General features: G+C 41.3%; 1 protein-coding gene across 1 annotated transcript; it reads right to left on the bottom strand.

The window, feature by feature from the left end:
- Nucleotides 1–1,868: 1,868 nt before the first annotated feature.
- On the bottom strand, nucleotides 1,869–16,038 carry LOC131197618 (integrin alpha-X-like). The gene is made up of 7 exons (XM_058181893.1): nucleotides 15,908–16,038; nucleotides 14,082–14,162; nucleotides 13,258–13,385; nucleotides 11,935–12,080; nucleotides 11,565–11,715; nucleotides 8,543–8,687; nucleotides 1,869–2,184 (listed from the first exon to the last, which is right to left on the bottom strand). The coding sequence occupies exons 1-7, from the start codon at nucleotides 15,957–15,959 to the stop codon at nucleotides 2,012–2,014; spliced, it is 876 nt and encodes a 291-aa protein (XP_058037876.1). The 5' UTR covers nucleotides 15,960–16,038; the 3' UTR covers nucleotides 1,869–2,011.
- Between the last annotated feature and the right edge of the window lie 269 nt (nucleotides 16,039–16,307).

Here is a 16,307-nt window from a genome sequence, read left to right as displayed (position 1 = left end):
GTTATTATATATGGTACGCTTTTTAGATATAATCATCTGATATATGGAAACAACCTCCCTTAAATCCAGGGGAGATTACTTCCGAGTAAAATTGCCTGCAGGATTATCTATTTGCATGTTTTTTGCTTGTTGTGCTTCAAGAATTGAATTAAAATGATGTTGCAAATCAGACTGGGCAATATGTGGTTTCTGAGATTATGCTAAATATGGCTTCCATCATCTCTTACTCTTAGTCATGCTACCTAAGGCTTCTGGAGTTTATGGAGGGCTACCTGCTGCTACATATTCCTGCTGAGAGACTGAAGAAAGCCCTCACAGCTCACAGAGCATTGATGAGGCCGTGCAGAGAGCCACACAATTGACTTTGAAGAAACTGCAGAGATGTTACAAAATTATGTTGTAAAGCCGAGAAACAAAAAAAAAGGTTAAGACGAAACCTAGGCTGGCTCTGTTCTAGTTCTGTTGGGGTATAAGAAGAAGAGAAGGAAAAACACAATCAACCCATTAAGATTTTGTTACTGTAGCCTGTACAATTGCCCGTCAAATTTGTGTAGTTTGTTTTCTGGTCTATAGACTACCTCAAAGATCTCACATAGGTCATCAAACCCTGCCAGCGTTTTTCCTTCTTTCTCTATTTTATACCCCAAGAAATTAAGGTTGGGTTTGTCTTCTTCTTTATGCCTTGATTCCTTGGTTTAAGGTATGTTTTTAAACATGTTATTGTAATCATTTGTGTAGTGAAATTTTGCCTTGTATCTTGGAAAACCAGCTGGATTTAACCAGGCCCATTATGGACCACACTGATCTGAATTCACACTGGCCATGATAGATGTGCAGATGCCCTCCATAAGTGGGGTAAAAAATACCATCATCAAACTGTGGGGCTGAAAAATAAATTATCCAACATATACTGTATTTTTCGCACTATAGGATTCTCCGGACCATAAGACGCACCTAGCTTTTGGAGAAGAAAACAAGAAAACAAAATCTGCCTCTGTCTCTGCCTCCCAGCAATTTGCCTCTCTGCAGCAACAGCAAACAGCCTGGTCAGCTTCAGCACAGCCTGATTTAGCACGAGCAGCTGATTGGCGGTTGGATCAGCCTCCCAGAATACCGCCAATCAGCTGTTCCAGGCTGCGGGGATTGCCTCTGTCATGGCCTCCCATTGCCGCTGGCACCTATTGCCGCCTCCACATGTCCCATTTTTGGACTTCGTACATCCCGTTTTCAGCCCATTCCAAGCAGCGTGGGTAAATGGGCTGAAAATGGGGGGCATGGAGGCGGTAACAGGCAATGGCGGCGATGAGTGGCAGTGATCCCCGCAGCCTGGAACAGCTGAGTGACGGTATTCTGATCCAACCGCCAATCAGCTGCTCATGCTAAATCAGACTGCGCTGAAGCTGACCAGGCTGTTTACTGCAAGGAGGCAAATTGCTGGGAGGCAGAAGCTGAAGGGTGGGGGCTGGTGGGTGGGTGGGTGGGTGGGACTTCAGCAACATTCACTCTATAAAACACACAGACATTTCCACCCACTTTGGGAGGGGGGAAGTGCATCTTATAGACTGAAAAGTTTGGTAAGTGATAGAAAACCAAAATACAGCCTATAATGGAGACTTTGTTGATTTCTTGGCTGTGACAAATGAAGGAAAAAATTATATCTGTGACCTGTGTTTGTAATATTTTAGACCTTATATTTCATATTTTGTGTTTTTATCTCTTGTGTTTCTATTGAAACGTGATGTGAATGTGCCACATGATAAATAAATAATATGTAGTGAGTATCTCTAAGGTCATTTCTACAGAACGAGAATATATTGTTGCTATATTTTTTAAAAAAGGAGGATACAAGACTGATGAGTTAACGGTTTTATTGGCCTCAAAGGGTCTTCAATATCATATTGGGATTTAGATTAAATTCAGAAGTTTGGCTCCTTGAAACTGCACTAAAAATACAACTCCTTAAGCTTGTCCTGCATTTCTCTGCATCACTCTCTTCTTGCTGCAAACAATGTTAACCGCGGGAACCAGGTCCACATTTCCCAACCTTGGCAGCTAGCTGGTCCAGCTGGGATTTTACTTGATCCAGGCCTTGTACTAATTGATCCAGTTTCTGCAACAGACGGGGGTCTGAGCACGAGGTGCAAGAAATTGGAGGTATTAATGTGGGCTGTGGAACCACAGTACCTAGAAGACACAAAGCAAAGTTTCTCACAGCGATCTGCCATTCCATCCTTTCTTTATCAATTGCAATAATTCTTTCCTCACCACCCCCCTTTATATATAGAACTCCCTACATTGACATATACACCAAGGTATACGTAGCAATTAAGAATTCAGCCACACGGGTGCCATTTGGGAAAGGTGTTACAGTTGTTAGGATTTTAACCAATAAGGAGAAGCAGATAGTGACTGATAAGAACTATTTCTATCTCTTACAAATGTATAATCTATGACTAAATTTTTCCATCACATTACTCCAATTAAGTGGCAAGAATTAAGGGGAAAAATTGGTTGCTGTTTTTTTTTAATGTTTATAACAATTTTATGATCGCTGGTTTATCTTGAGATGCTTAATAAAATCATTTTCCTTTACTTGGCAGGGATTTACTTCTCATGATCAGTTTTAAAAGTTATAGTAAAGTTTCCTTCAGGTTGTAGGAATTTAGCACCCACCCCCCTCCTAGAAGAATGAAATATTTTAGAAAATATTTAAAAAGGCAGAATATATTTCCCTGGATGAGAAATGGAGAAACATGTTTTAAAGACAAAGCAGCTCCCTGCAACTTACTGCCACCCACCACCTTTGTCAATGGGCCATCATCTGCATCATAATAGAACCCATCTAGCAACTGAAACTCACCACATGGCACCTGGGAAAATTACATCAGCCAGCAAGGCTAGCTAAGATCCCCACCCCCTGGGAGTCTGACAGCCAATCAGGGTACTCTTCTTGTGCCCCAGAAAGTTCAAAGCTCAGAAAAAGCATAAAGCCAGGGAACACACAGGATCTCACCCCTTTTCTGTTCAGGAACTCAAGCCATGTGATCCTGACCACCATTAAACCATCTTTCCAAGCAGTCTCCATGTTTCCAGTGTCTTTGTCCCCACTTGGAACTGAACCCAGATGGATATTTCTTCCAACAATTGGCCCCCACAGATGGGACTCCAAGCTAACCTTACCAATGGACCTGGCCCAGGTAAGCCTCCCTTGCTAGCAGCAGACCCATTGAGTCTGTGGGTAAGTTTTCCTGGACCTTGGCCATTTGGAACTAGGTTTTAAAGGGGTTTTGAGTGTTGAGCTCAAAGCTGCTTGGAAAGAAGGTGAGTACCTCTAAATTTTAATTTTAAATCATGGAAATGCATGGGAAATATGTGTATGCCTGCATGTGTGTGAGTAAGAGAGCCCTTCTCCCAATCACAGCTGGATCTTGCTTCCTCTGTGCATTTCCTAACCGCAGAAAGACCAACAGTCTGGAGAGCATGGGGGTTTTGCCAGAGCACAGGACCTTCTGTTAGGGAAGTGTGTGTGTGGGATTCCACCTAAGGAAACAGTCTGATTCCACCTCTTTGAACAACCTCTAGCCGCACCTCTACCTACTGCTATGTTCTGTTTCCCTTCCCCCAATACTCCCAGCAAAGAGTCCGTCAGAGGCCTTCCTTTTTTTTTCCTTTTATTTACATAGATACATGTCCTGGCCACGTCTACCCACGGGCCTGCCAAGTTTCTGGAGATAACGAGGAAATTATAGATAAGGCCAGAATTACTCACGAATATATTCTTCCCTCCATGAATTAGCTTGCGCCAAATTCATTGCTTTGTCCGAGACAAAAAACCAGGAAGTCCCGCCTCCTATTTATAGTCTCTGCAGATGTCACTGCATGACAATTATGACTTGGCTTTGTCCCAACTCTTCCGCTGCTGCGCACGCCGATCAAGCCTTCGTAACCTTGCGTCCCTCCAAAACTGTTCTTGGGGCGTTGCCAAATCAGAAGAAGGCCCGGGAGAATCAGGCCTTGCCGGCCCCTCCCTTTGAGTGGGTGCCAGGGAGGGAGAGGGCTCAAGAGAAGCAGGGCTTGCCAGGTCTTCTCCCTCATTTTCTGAATCATCCGAGTCCAGGAGTCTGGGTCCAGGAACCTGGGTCACAACATGCTAGCTCCACCAAGCCATGACCGGTAGGCTAAAGAAAGCAAGGGGGGGAAGCCAAATGTGGAACTTTGTGTTTTCAAGGAACGGAAGCTGAGTGAAAGGAAAAGAAGTGTGAAGGGGGGAAAAAAAGAAATATATAGGAACTATCGGTGTATCTAAAAAGGAAAGCAAAGCCTAAAGTGGTGCATGTGGAGTGAGAGGAGGTGCTCGTACCTGCTGTTGGGGCAGCAAGGTCCTCCGGGATCACTATTTTTTTTATTGGTGATCTTCAAATAAGAGTTCCCTTAAGGAAGGGGCCCATACTTCGACAGAAGGGAGTCGGAGTCCTTCGCGGATACCGTTTTTTTCCGAAACTGCGGGAGTACATGGCTATGACAAAGTGAGCCTCACATTCCGAGGATCATGGGAAGCGTAAGGGTAGAGGGTAGAGGGAAATCCCCTGAGAGACATGCTTGGGGCCTGGGACGCCAGGCAGGTGCCAGTGTTGACTGGCATGCGAGAAAAGAAATTGAAGAAATTGTATTAAAAAATGGGCTTTGCTAAGAGATAACACCAGGAAGACAAATTTGGCTAAATAAAGGTACTTAAAAGAAAAGGGAAATATATAAATAGGAATGTTTGGGTTTTTGTTTGTTTTGTTTGTTTGTTTGTCTCTTTCTCTTTCTTCTATGGAACCACGTGGTCTGTCTGTTAAGATTTGTGCCTTCCCTAATTTAACTGAGATTTATGGCGAGAATGATCAGTGTGTGTGTAAATTTCAGTTTTGTTTTCCTCTCTTTGTCCTCCTTGTTTTTTACGTGTGTATGTCTGTCTTTGTGGGCCCCCGAGGTAATTGTAACTAAAATGTATCTGATCTCTAGAGACAAGAATTTTAAATTGTTAGGGAAAAAGAAAAACAAAAGGTTGAAGCAATGAAAATGGGGAAAAGAGAGAGAGAGAGAAAAGAAAGAAAGAGCCTTTATCCTGTTTTTGTGTGGCCGACAGAAACTGAGTACAAAGAACTTTTCATTTCTGCTTTTGTCTCCTTCCCTCTCTTTATCTTAAAGTAACAACTCAAGTTTATAAGGAAACATTTTAAGTTCACTTACAAGATAAGTTTATGAGGAAAAGTTTTAAGTTCACTTACAAGAGGGAAAAAAACAGTCTTGCATTTCTGTGTGTTTAAATGATTTTACCTGTTCATCCTCTTCCTGAAGCATGTGAATCCAGTTTTTTTCTTTCTCATCAGTTGTGTCTCCATTTTGTTGAAATTGCATTATCTTTTAGTAACTGCAATACTGATGCGTTGTTTCTTTCAAACTATGCCTGCAAGATATCTACCCCCCCCCCGCTTTTAATCCTGTTACAATGCCTTTCCTGAGAAGATTACCCACAAAAGTGGGGAGGATATTCTGTTCTAATGTCTTTCAGCCCTGAAAAGATGACTCTGCAACTGTGGAAGCAGAGCACATGGTTCCAGATGCTGCCCCCAGAGGAGACCTTCCATTTGTTGGAGCCAGGAATTGAGTTTGAATCCAGCCCCCACTGAAAAGTCATCACAGCAACCAGAGTGGAGTAGACCTTCCAAGCCTGACTAACCAGCCTTATCACCAAGCATGCCACCCAAAAGATATGAAAGAAAGGATCCTGGGATGTACAAGTAAAGACTAAAAGACTCTTTTCAATTCCCAGAAGACAGCTGGAAAGACTATGGGGGAGGTGAGAAATTGATTGTAAGGTTTTCTTTCTTGTCTCATTTACATTGTAATCAGTCTAAAGTATTCATGTAAGGATTGTATTTGAGAGTGGCTATCACAAGTTCTGAACACCTTAGATTTCTGTCTAATGGTAGGGAAATTTGTCCAGCATGTTTGTATTGTTTGTATTGCCTGAATTGTAAAGGTAGCTGCATACACAGGCACACACAGAGAGACACACCATTCAGAATTAGTCTATTCCCTTCACTTACCTCCACACAAAGCTTCTCCTAGGTTGATTTTTGCTCTGTGGCACTAAAAGCCCAAGGAGTCAGATCTCCCTGCTAATTCCATAGGGGAGGGGCATCCCCCTCAGGCAATTCCTCACTTGAAGAGATAGCAGAAAAAGTGATATCCAAAACCCAAGCCCTGACTATGACTCACAAATGATGCTGCCCAGTTGCCCAGTAAAGCAAGATATGTTGCACTGGTGGTCTCATGAGCAGAAGTCCCAGGGCTCATTGTGTGTAATTTAAAAAAAAAAGAAAGAAAGGAAAAAGCCTGGATTGCACACTGATTAACCTCAATTTGGACTGAAAAAAAAATCTTGGATAGACTAAAGTAAGAGCTAGGGCAGGTTCAGTAACCAACCCTTGGAAATGGGCAGCCTGTAATTTAAAGGAAAACCATGGCTGTGAAAATTTTGGGATGTGTGCTTGCTTGAAACCTGACTGGAAGCTCACAGAAAGTGATATCTAACAGCTGAAATTAATTGGCATAGAAAATTGGATACTGTAAAATTCTTACCAGAACTTTTCCCCTGGCTGCTAGACCTTCATGGTTGAAAGCTTTTGGGAGCCACTGAAGGAATCTTTTTTCTGTTGTCTCTATCAATGGCTTCCTTTGCATCAGAAAAATTAAAAGCACCCATCAAGCCTCCCTGATTTGATCAATTTTAATTTTTTGCCAAGAGCATGTTTCAAAACTCACATTTTGAAAAAAAAAAAAAGTAGGGATTGTAGGAATTTAGCACCCACCCCCCTCCTAGAAGAATGAAATATTTTAGAAAATATTTAAAAAGGCAGAATATATTTCCCTGGATGAGAAATGGAGAAACATGTTTTAAAGACAAAGCAGCTCCCTGCAACTTACTGCCACCCACCACCTTTGTCAATGGGCCATCATCTGCATCATAATAGAACCCATCTAGCAACTGAAACTCACCACATGGCACCTGGGAAGATTACATCAGCCAGCAAGGCTAGCTAAGACCCCCACCCCCTGGGAGTCTGACAGCCAATCAGGGTACTCTTCTTGTGGTCCAGAAAGTTCAAAGCTCAGAAAAAGCATAAAGCCAGAGAGCACACAGGATCTCACCCCTTTTCTATTCAGGAACTCAAGCCATGTGATCCTGACCACCATTAAACCATCTTTCCAAGCAGTCTCCATGTTTCCAGTGTCTTTGTCCCCACTTGGAACTGAACCCAGATGGATATTTCTTCCAACAAGGTTAAGCCCAATTCCTAGTGACATCCTAGGCATGTCCATATAGTTTGGAAGTAATCTGCCATAGCCTTCTCCCAAGATATATTTTCAACTACTGTACCCAATCTAACATATAACCCTGGTATTATGCAGTAAACTTCTATCTAAGAACCAACCAAGTTTTGTTTTGCAAAGCTTTTTAATATCAGTCTAATTGCTGACATCATTTTTTGTCAAATTCATGAGCACCACCCCATTCAAGCCAGACAAGAAGGCAATTTTGCTTTTCCTTGAAATATAGCAAGTTACTTCAGCTACCCCTCAGAAATATTGCTACATTTTGCCTCCATTTATTCATCTAATGCCATTTTGAAGCCATTTATTCTGGCTTCAAAATTGAGGCCATCACTACACCACCTGGAATTAAATTCCTCAAATTCATTCTTGTGCAAATAAAATCATTATCAATCCAATCATTCACCTGGTCTTTACTCTTAAAAGTGCAGACAGAAATTAAAATAAAATAATTTCCACAATCTTTGATATTCAGTCATGCTTTAGTAGTTGGAATGGCACAATCCATACACAATAAGGAGATATCAGCTAGCCTGGGAGAACTCCATGGTTTATAAGAGGACCAAAAATGGCCCTTGTTTTTAAAAAAATCTATGTGGTGGCCACAGAATGCTGCAAAAACGTTATATGAGGAGAACGTGAATGGAATTTTCGGGTGAAAGCTGTGATAAGTGGCTGAATTACTAATTAGGAACAGTCTTCACTGCAAAATCACAATACAAGTAATCCTCAACTTACAACAGTTCATTTAGTGACCATTTGAAGTTACAATGGCACTGACTTATGGCTGTTTTTCACACTTATGACAGTTGCAGCATCCCCATAGTCATGTGATCAAGATTCAGACGCTTGGCAACTGACTATTTATGATGGTTGCAGTGTCCTGGGGTCATGTGAACCCCCTCTGACAAGCAAAGTAAGTGGGGAAGCCAGATTCATTTAACAACCGTGGTACTAGCCCAACTACTGCAATGATTCATTTAACAACTATGGCAAGAAACTATGTCTCACTTAGCAACAGAAATTTTGGGCTCAGTTGTAGTTTTAAGTCAAGGACTACCTGTAATACATGCATAGATTTGCAAGGTGCCCTTAGCCCTTTCTGGGTATATGAATGGGTAACTCCTCCTCTATTCCCCAAGATCCCAAATCCCTTTACCGTGACTAGCACAAATCTTCTCTTTCAGTTGGATATCCATAAGATCGGAGAACTCTCTCAGGATGATGGTATGTTCTGTGACAGGTCGGGAAGCCATGGTATGAAGCTCCCGCTGGACATGCCTGCTTGTAACCCCTGGACCAACCTTCCAGGAAAAAAAAAGTCAGTGAAAGACCATTGAGTACTGATTGTACAAAGAACTTTTGTAGAAATGAAGAAGAAAATAGGCTTCACTCCTACTTGGCCCTCTGCCCTGATAGAGGATGGACAGTGAGCTTCAAGGAGTACATATGACCCAGAATTCATCTGCTCCAAATTCCCAGTGCTCTACAAGCACCAGTATAAGAAACATTGCTGCCTTCATTTAATATATTTTCTTTACAAACTGTAAAAGACCTGAATGCATGTTGTTGGTTAGTGGAATGGTTTAGATCTGAGAAGTTGTGGGTGCTCCATCACTGGAGGCCTTTAAGAAGAGACTGGACATCCATTTGTCTGAAATGGTATAGGGCAGTGACAGCTAACCTTTTTGGCACTGAGTGCCGAAACTGGAGCGTTTGCGTGGTGGACCACTGGAACCCGGAAGACAGCAGCTGGCCAGTGCCTATGCACATGGCAGCCAGCTGCTCTTCCGGGTTCTGTTGCATGTATTCATGATGGACAGCTGGTCTTCACGCGACAGAACCTGGAAGAGGACTCTGCATGCCACCTCTGGCACACGTGCCATAGGTTCGCCATCATGGGTATAGGGTCTCCCCCTTGAGCAGGGTGCTGGACTATAAGACCTCCAAGGTCCTTTCCAATTCCATTATTCTGCTATTGTTGGCTCCCACCATTTCTGGAAGTGAAAGTCTACCTATCTTAAAGTTTGAGTTTGAGAAACACTGCCACAATGCAACCAGGCTCTAAAATTTATCTCTTAATCCAGGAAATCTGGAAAGGAAGATGAAGATTATTGCAGGGAAGAATGTTATGACATCCTCAACAGGCAAAAACAGAATAAGGGGCAAGGATTTACCAAGGAGGACAACAAGAAAACACAGCCTCTGCTTGATAAACTGGCCTAGAGGCATTTCAATCAAGTTGCAGGAAGCTGGGTATTACCTGCCACAAAGCAACACCAAAACAGCTCTGACAGAACATGTAAAGGAGTGTTCAATTTGTGAATGTTGATAATTACACATCAATTCTCTTCCTTAGGTTTTAAACAGGTTAATTATTAACTGTTACCAGCAGGCTGGACTGATTTTTGGAAAACACGGTTTCCAAACACCCTTGCAAACTGCAGACCAAGCAGTTTGCCGACTCTTACCGACAACAAGAAAAAATTCCTATTGGTTGCTACATAATGAGCACACTGGCCCCATTGAAACTTTGGCAAGCAGTTGTAATTAGAAAATCTCTGTGTTTCAGGCTAGCTTTTGAAATACAGGTAGCCCTTGTTAAGCAACCCCAACTGGGCCTAGCAACTCAGCTGTTAAGTGAGACAGTTGTTAAGTGAAATCACAATTATATTTATCTTGTCACTTCAGCTTTCCTTTGCTTTACTGACCCACAAAGGTCTTACATGCAAGGATTGATCACAAAGTTATTTTTCGTCACTGTTGTAATTGGGAACTGTCATTAAATGAGACAATCATTAAACAATGACTACGTGTATTACAGACAACTAGCCTTTCTGGGTACATTTGGAAGTCTGAGAGTCTGATATAGGCATACTTACAAATTGGTGGTGTTTGGGAGGGGAAATCTGCTTACTGGTTATTGATAAAAAAGCTGTTTTAATTTGTTATAAAACATCCATCCTATTTAGCAGAAGATAAATTGGTGACAAAGCTTTGTGCTACCCCTTCCAGCTCTCCCCCAGGATATTCTTTACCAGCAACATCTTATTTTTATTTTCTTATTTTATTTTATTTTTTTCCTCGACTAGTACACACTTTCACAGAGAGCACTGGGTTGGACCCAATGACTATTTTTATTTTGGTAACGATGATAATGTGTGATAATAATAGTTATTAATCTGTGTGTTTACAAAGGTGTGGTACAATTCCGAAGAACCTAGTAATTACAAAACTCTATCCAGTAAAAGTAGTTCATGAAATAAAAGTCAAAGCAGTAAGTACATATTCACATTCATACAGACCAAACACAACAACTACACACAGGGTTCAAACCAGTGGTGGGTTGCTACCAGTTCACCCCAGATTGGGTGAACCAATAGCGTTGGCGTCGGGAGGCTCCACTCACCCACCCGGATGCTTCTGCACATGCGCAGAAGTGGCACATGCACACGAGCACACGCATGCCCACAAGCGAACCGGTAGCGACAGGATTTGAAATCCTGGTTCAAACAACATCCCACAATACCGCTATTAATTCCAACAAAATAAGAATTAATGTAGAAATAGTTAAAGAGAGGAAGGTGGCCTCATTGCAATTACATACTTTTAGATATAGGTGTCTATGTATATGAATGTTACACAGATTGATTGATTTTCTATTTTCTATACAATGGTACCTCAATACTCATTGGTTTTGGGAGACACGATGAATACCAAAAATGATGAGTACCAAACCATTTTTTCCACGAGAAATAATATGAGTTAAAGGCAGCCAACTCCGACAAGTTCTAGCTTGCATTGAGTACCAAACAAACAATGAGTACTGGATAAAATTTTCATCTAACTCAATGAGTTTCAGAGCAGTTGGGTACCAAGGCACTGTACATTATTCTGGGCAGCTTACAATTAAAGCAAAGTCAAAACAATAAAAGCAACCAGAATGAAAAACAACAAAACTTGAGGTTGTAAGCTGAAGAGGTGACTCTGGACTCCTGGTTGAGTTCTATCATCTGTGCCAGTGTTTCTCAACCTCAGCAACTTGAAAATGGGTGGGGGATTCTGGGAAAGATGCCATGTTTAAGTTGCCGAGGTTGAGAAATACTGATCTAAGTTCTCTGAGGGTGGGGTAGCAAAATGTGGAAACAAAGGGCAAGACAGGCAAATAAGCTGGACCTCACCCCAACAGCGAAGCGCGTGATTCCAGCTCTGTCAGCCTCCTGGACAACCTCTGCATAGTTCAAGGGATCCGCAGTTTTCTCTCCATCGGTCACAATCACCAGGAACCTCTTGGCATTGCTGCGAGCGCCTTTCTGGGGGGTGAACTGTTCCCTAATAAATAGGAGAGGGGGAGAGAGAGAGAGACCAAAGTGCCATTGCCCACTTCCTTTTCCAGATCAGTATCCTGGCCCAGCAGATGACATTCCAAGGGTTGAGGATTCTTTCATGGCAATGGCTCCATGGTAAGGGGATGTTAACCCCCAGACCCAACCAAGGAGGAAGGAGCCCAGACCAGGGCTGGGGAAGAGGAAAGGCTGCCTGGAGACCTACACAGCTTTCTTGATGGCGGTGGCTGTGTAGGAAGAGCCATACAGCTGACGAACTCCTTGTAGGGCGTTGTTTAGGTGTTTGTCATTTTGGAAGGTTCTGAAGTCAAAATACTCCTGAATTTTGTTGGAGAACTGCAGGAGGGAAAACTGAGGAGGGGAGGAAAAGGAGGATGAAAGTGGAAGCAGCCATCTGGAATTTCTGAAGAATTCATTTATTAATTAGCTGTATTCCCACAACAGGCAAGGTCAGACTTTCCCAAGCTGATGCTTTTTGGATGGTATGTTAGATCATCCCTCAACTCTAACAAATCCAATTCAAACTATATCTGGGACTGGTTTATTTCTGGTGATATATTTTAAGCCCTGTTTTGACATTCAGGCATTCTCAGTATGATCCCATTTGTTTGTGAGTTTAGAACTCACAAGAACAATTAGCCAATCATCACTTGCTGTTTCTGGCTAATAAAATAATTTAAAATTTAAAAGAAACAAAGAATAAAGAATCAGAAAATAATTATTCACTCACCAGCCAGCACTTGAAGGTGTGAGCCTACCTGTTCGGGTATATGGTCAAACCTGACCAACTTTAAGATGTGTGAACTTCAAGTCCCAGAATTCCCTAGCCAGCATGCTAATTAGCCAATTAAACATGGCATAGCATGTTATATGAACATAGACAAGGACAAGGAAATCTGCTTTATAATTTTGTTTTTTACAATCCAGAGGCTGATGCTAGTCAATAGCTGGTTAGTATCTCCCTCTCCCTCCCACCCTCCTCCCTCCTTCCGTCCTTCTTTCCTCCCTCCCTCCCTCCCTCCCTCTTTCTTTCTTTCTTTCCTTCCTTCCTTCCTTCTGTCCGTCCTTCCTTCCTTCCTTCTTTCCTCCCTCCCTCCCTCTCTCTTTCTTCCTTCCTTCCTTCCTTCCTTCCTTCCTTCCTTCCTTCCTTCCTTCCTTTCTTTCTGTCCCTTCCTTCCTTCTTTCCTCCCTCCCTCCCTCCTGCTTGCTTGCTTTCTTTCTTTCTTTCTTTCCTTCCTTCCTTCCTTCCTCTTTCTTTCTTTCTTTCTTTTTTTCTTTTTTTCTTTCCAAACTAAATTGTAAACCTTTTAGGCAAGTTCTTTTCTTTGCCATTTCTTACCATAACTCATAGCATGATGAGCTATGATGAGACAGCATGATGAGCTGTCTCAACTGTCTTATGAAAGTCTGCTCAGAAGAACAAAATATTTTTCCTACGCTTCATTCCCTCCCATTCCCTTGGCTTCAAAGAGCAATCCAGATTGAAAATACTATCCCCCTTATGGGGTTCTCCATTCCTCCAACTGACCAGAGTATTTTCAGGAAAAATTTTAATGAAGTGTGCAACAAATAACTTCTGTGCGACAAATTCCGCCAATCGAACGCTACTAGACCCATCAATCAATAACACAATGTCTCGGGCAACATTTGGGCACTCTGGAAAGAAAAGAACAAAGGAAAATTTCTCATTTCAAAGTCAAAGCTAACCTCTACTGTTCTGAACTTATCACAGCCAATGTCCAGCTGAGGGCCTCCTGAATATTTTAATAGCTTCCTAACAAACAAAAATTCAATTTTTTTCATCTTGGTATTATAGATTATTGTGGGGGAAAAGTCACAAGCTAAAGATACTGTCATTTTGCCAGGGGGAAATATGCTGGAAACATTCTTTCTCATCCTCAAAAAAAAAAAAAATCTCTTTCCAAGATACTCCTGATGTACATAAATGAGCAATAAAGAACTGTATGTGAGTATATAGAGAATGCCCTTTTCGTGACTTTATTCTGCTTTCAAAGCATGATTGATAGAATCTGATTTCACCCATTTGCACTAACACTGAACCCCCTTCATTCTAATATAGCTAGAAATTATGATTGACAATTCTCCATATATGGCTTATATCCAAGCTTGTCTTCAGGAAATTTGTTTTTGATTTGTTAATTTGTTAATTTGTTAACAAAATTTGTTAATTTGTTAACAAAAGCAAAAACTAAACTTCTGGATTTAAAAAAATCTCCAAACATTCATAGAAAAAAAGAAAAGAAATGTCATTACTTATTTTCAGTGAGCTCTCCCGTTTAAAGATAAATTATAAAATGCATAGAATCCATTTCCCCCCCATTTTTTGCTTACCCTGATTTTCTGACCTTCTTGGGGAAGTTGTTGTGGTATCTTGAGAAAGAGCGTCAGAAAGATCAAAAATGCCTTGTGACACTGTACAAAAGGAAAATAGTGAAATATTATCAAAAATATTAATACAATTTTAAACAGAATTTTCTAAGGCCAGGACTGTATGCATATCAGTTGTGTACCGATAAATGTATATATCAAAGAAGAGGGGAAAAAATTTAAAGGGGCTTCTGGTGGCTCAGACTGCTAAGAGAGTTTGTTATTAACACAGCTGCTTGCAATTACTGCAGGTTCTAGTCCCACCAGGCCCAAGGTTGACTCAGCCTTCCATCCTTTATAAGGTAGGCAAAATGAGGACCCAGATTGTTGGGGGCAATAAGTTGACTTTGTATATAAATATACAAATAGGATGAAGACTATTGCTAACATAGTGTAAGTTGCCCTGAGTCTTCGGAGAAGGGCAGGATATAAATGCAAATAATTAAAAAAAAAAGGATCTGATAATTTTTGTCTATTTCTCTATCACTGTGCCTATAAATTATATAAATATTTGTAGATACTTAGCCAGGGTTGGTTGATGGCTAGATAACCAAATGGTCTGCTGATTTTTTAAAAAAAATTATAACTTGGATTAATCATAGCATAAGACAAAACCATGAATTTTAGGAGCTACTAGATTGCCAGTTCAGTAACTACATTATCCTCATTCAAATACATAAAACCATTAAATCCAGACCAAAGCTTCAAATCATTGCAGCACTGTTTATGTGTATTCTTAAATACATGTTGTTTTAGTCTAATAAAGATGGGGTAAAAATGATTTTCCAGCTGTTGTACTCCAATTTCCATCAGACATAACTAGCAGTGGCAATTGTCATAGAGATAATCAATAGAGCTGGAAGGAACCTTGGAGGTTTTCTAGGCCAAACCCCTTGCTCAAGCAGGAGATCCTATACCATTTCAGACAAGTAGCTGTCTAGTCTCTTCTTAAAAACCCCCAGTAATGAAGCACCCACAACTTCTGAAAGAAATCTGTTCCACTGATTAATTGTTTTCACCGTTAGGAAGTTTCTCCTTAATTCTAGGTTGCTTCTCTCCCTGATTAGTTTTCATCCATTGTTTCTTGTCCTGCCCTCAGGTGCTTTGGAAAACAGGTTGACTCCCTCTTCTTTGTGGCAGCCCCTCAAATTCTGGAATACCGCTATCATGTCATCCTTAATCCTTCTTTTCTCTAGCCTGGCCATACCCAATTCCTGCAACCTTTCTGCATATGTTTTTGTCTCATTTTGATCATATGGGATATTCCTGGTTTAATGGAGATTTAAATCTCTGTCTTATTGATTCCTGAACATTTTTAATTAGTAGACGACAATAATTTTCATGTTGGTTTGACTGAGGATTTTTTAAAAGGGTGGGTGGACTGTGACCCCAGGCTGTTGTTATGTTCCACATATGTGGCCACCAGAACTCTGATCACGACTGTGATCACGACTGCTAAAGGATGAAAGCAAACTGCACAATTTCCTGGTATTTCATTTTCATGAGAAGTATAACATTAACTCTAACAGAGCCACGTTGTCCAAAGTCACGTCGCCCTCAAAACCTCCCCCTAACCTTAGATATGATGCTGTGTCCACTACTTGGGGACCTTAGTTGCCCTAAAAAAATTTAGTGACGCTAACTATCACTGAAAGTTTGTCAATCAATCTATGGCTTCAAGAGAATATTCAGAGAGCTATCAACTCTGTCCATCAACAACTCCTACCTGAAACAACCATCTCTCTTTACCTGACCACAGCACCAGCTGCAGCTGAAGTATTTGTACCCACCTGCTACTCCAAGGAAAAGGAAGGTGACAATAAAAACTCCAAGTGCTCCCATGGCTGGCCTCTAAATTGTTGTCAGTTAGTTTTTAGTTCTGAGGGCAAAAGTTGTTTGGAGAGTAACCTGGAGTTTGAAAGAGACCTGACCAGAACAGGTCATCTAAATAAAAAACAGCTTCACTTTCCTGGTACTAGCAGCCACTCTCTGATATACAAACATTTGCACTATTAGATCATTGAACTCTTGGGCAGTAGCCATGTTGAGTTACTATACAGACAGTCCTTGACTTATGATCGTTCATTTCATAGCTGTTTGAAGTCACAATGGCACTGACCGGTTTTCATACTTAACGACTATTGCAGCATCTCCATGGTCATGTGATTCAAATTCAGATACTTGGCAACT

The sequence above is a fragment of the Ahaetulla prasina genome, chromosome 4 (assembly GCF_028640845.1).
Source record: "Ahaetulla prasina isolate Xishuangbanna chromosome 4, ASM2864084v1, whole genome shotgun sequence".
NCBI classification, from domain to species: domain Eukaryota; kingdom Metazoa; phylum Chordata; class Lepidosauria; order Squamata; family Colubridae; genus Ahaetulla; species Ahaetulla prasina.
The sequence above is the reverse complement of the archived record's forward strand: the minus strand, read 5'-3'. Positions and strand labels throughout refer to the sequence as shown.

Bases quoted from the DNA above. Each gene is read 5' to 3' on its own strand.
- LOC131197618 (XM_058181893.1), bottom strand. From the start codon at position 15,959: ATGGGAGCACTTGGAGTTTTTATTGTCACCTTCCTTTTCCTTGGAGTA. The intron at 12,081-13,257 runs GTCAGTTGGAGG...TCCCCTCCTCAG, and splicing joins TTTTTCCTGAAAATACTCTG to TTTTCCCTCCTGCAGTTCTC. The intron at 8,688-11,564 runs GTGAGGTCCAGC...TTTTCCTGGAAG, and splicing joins TCACGCGCTTCGCTGTTGGG to GTTGGTCCAGGGGTTACAAG.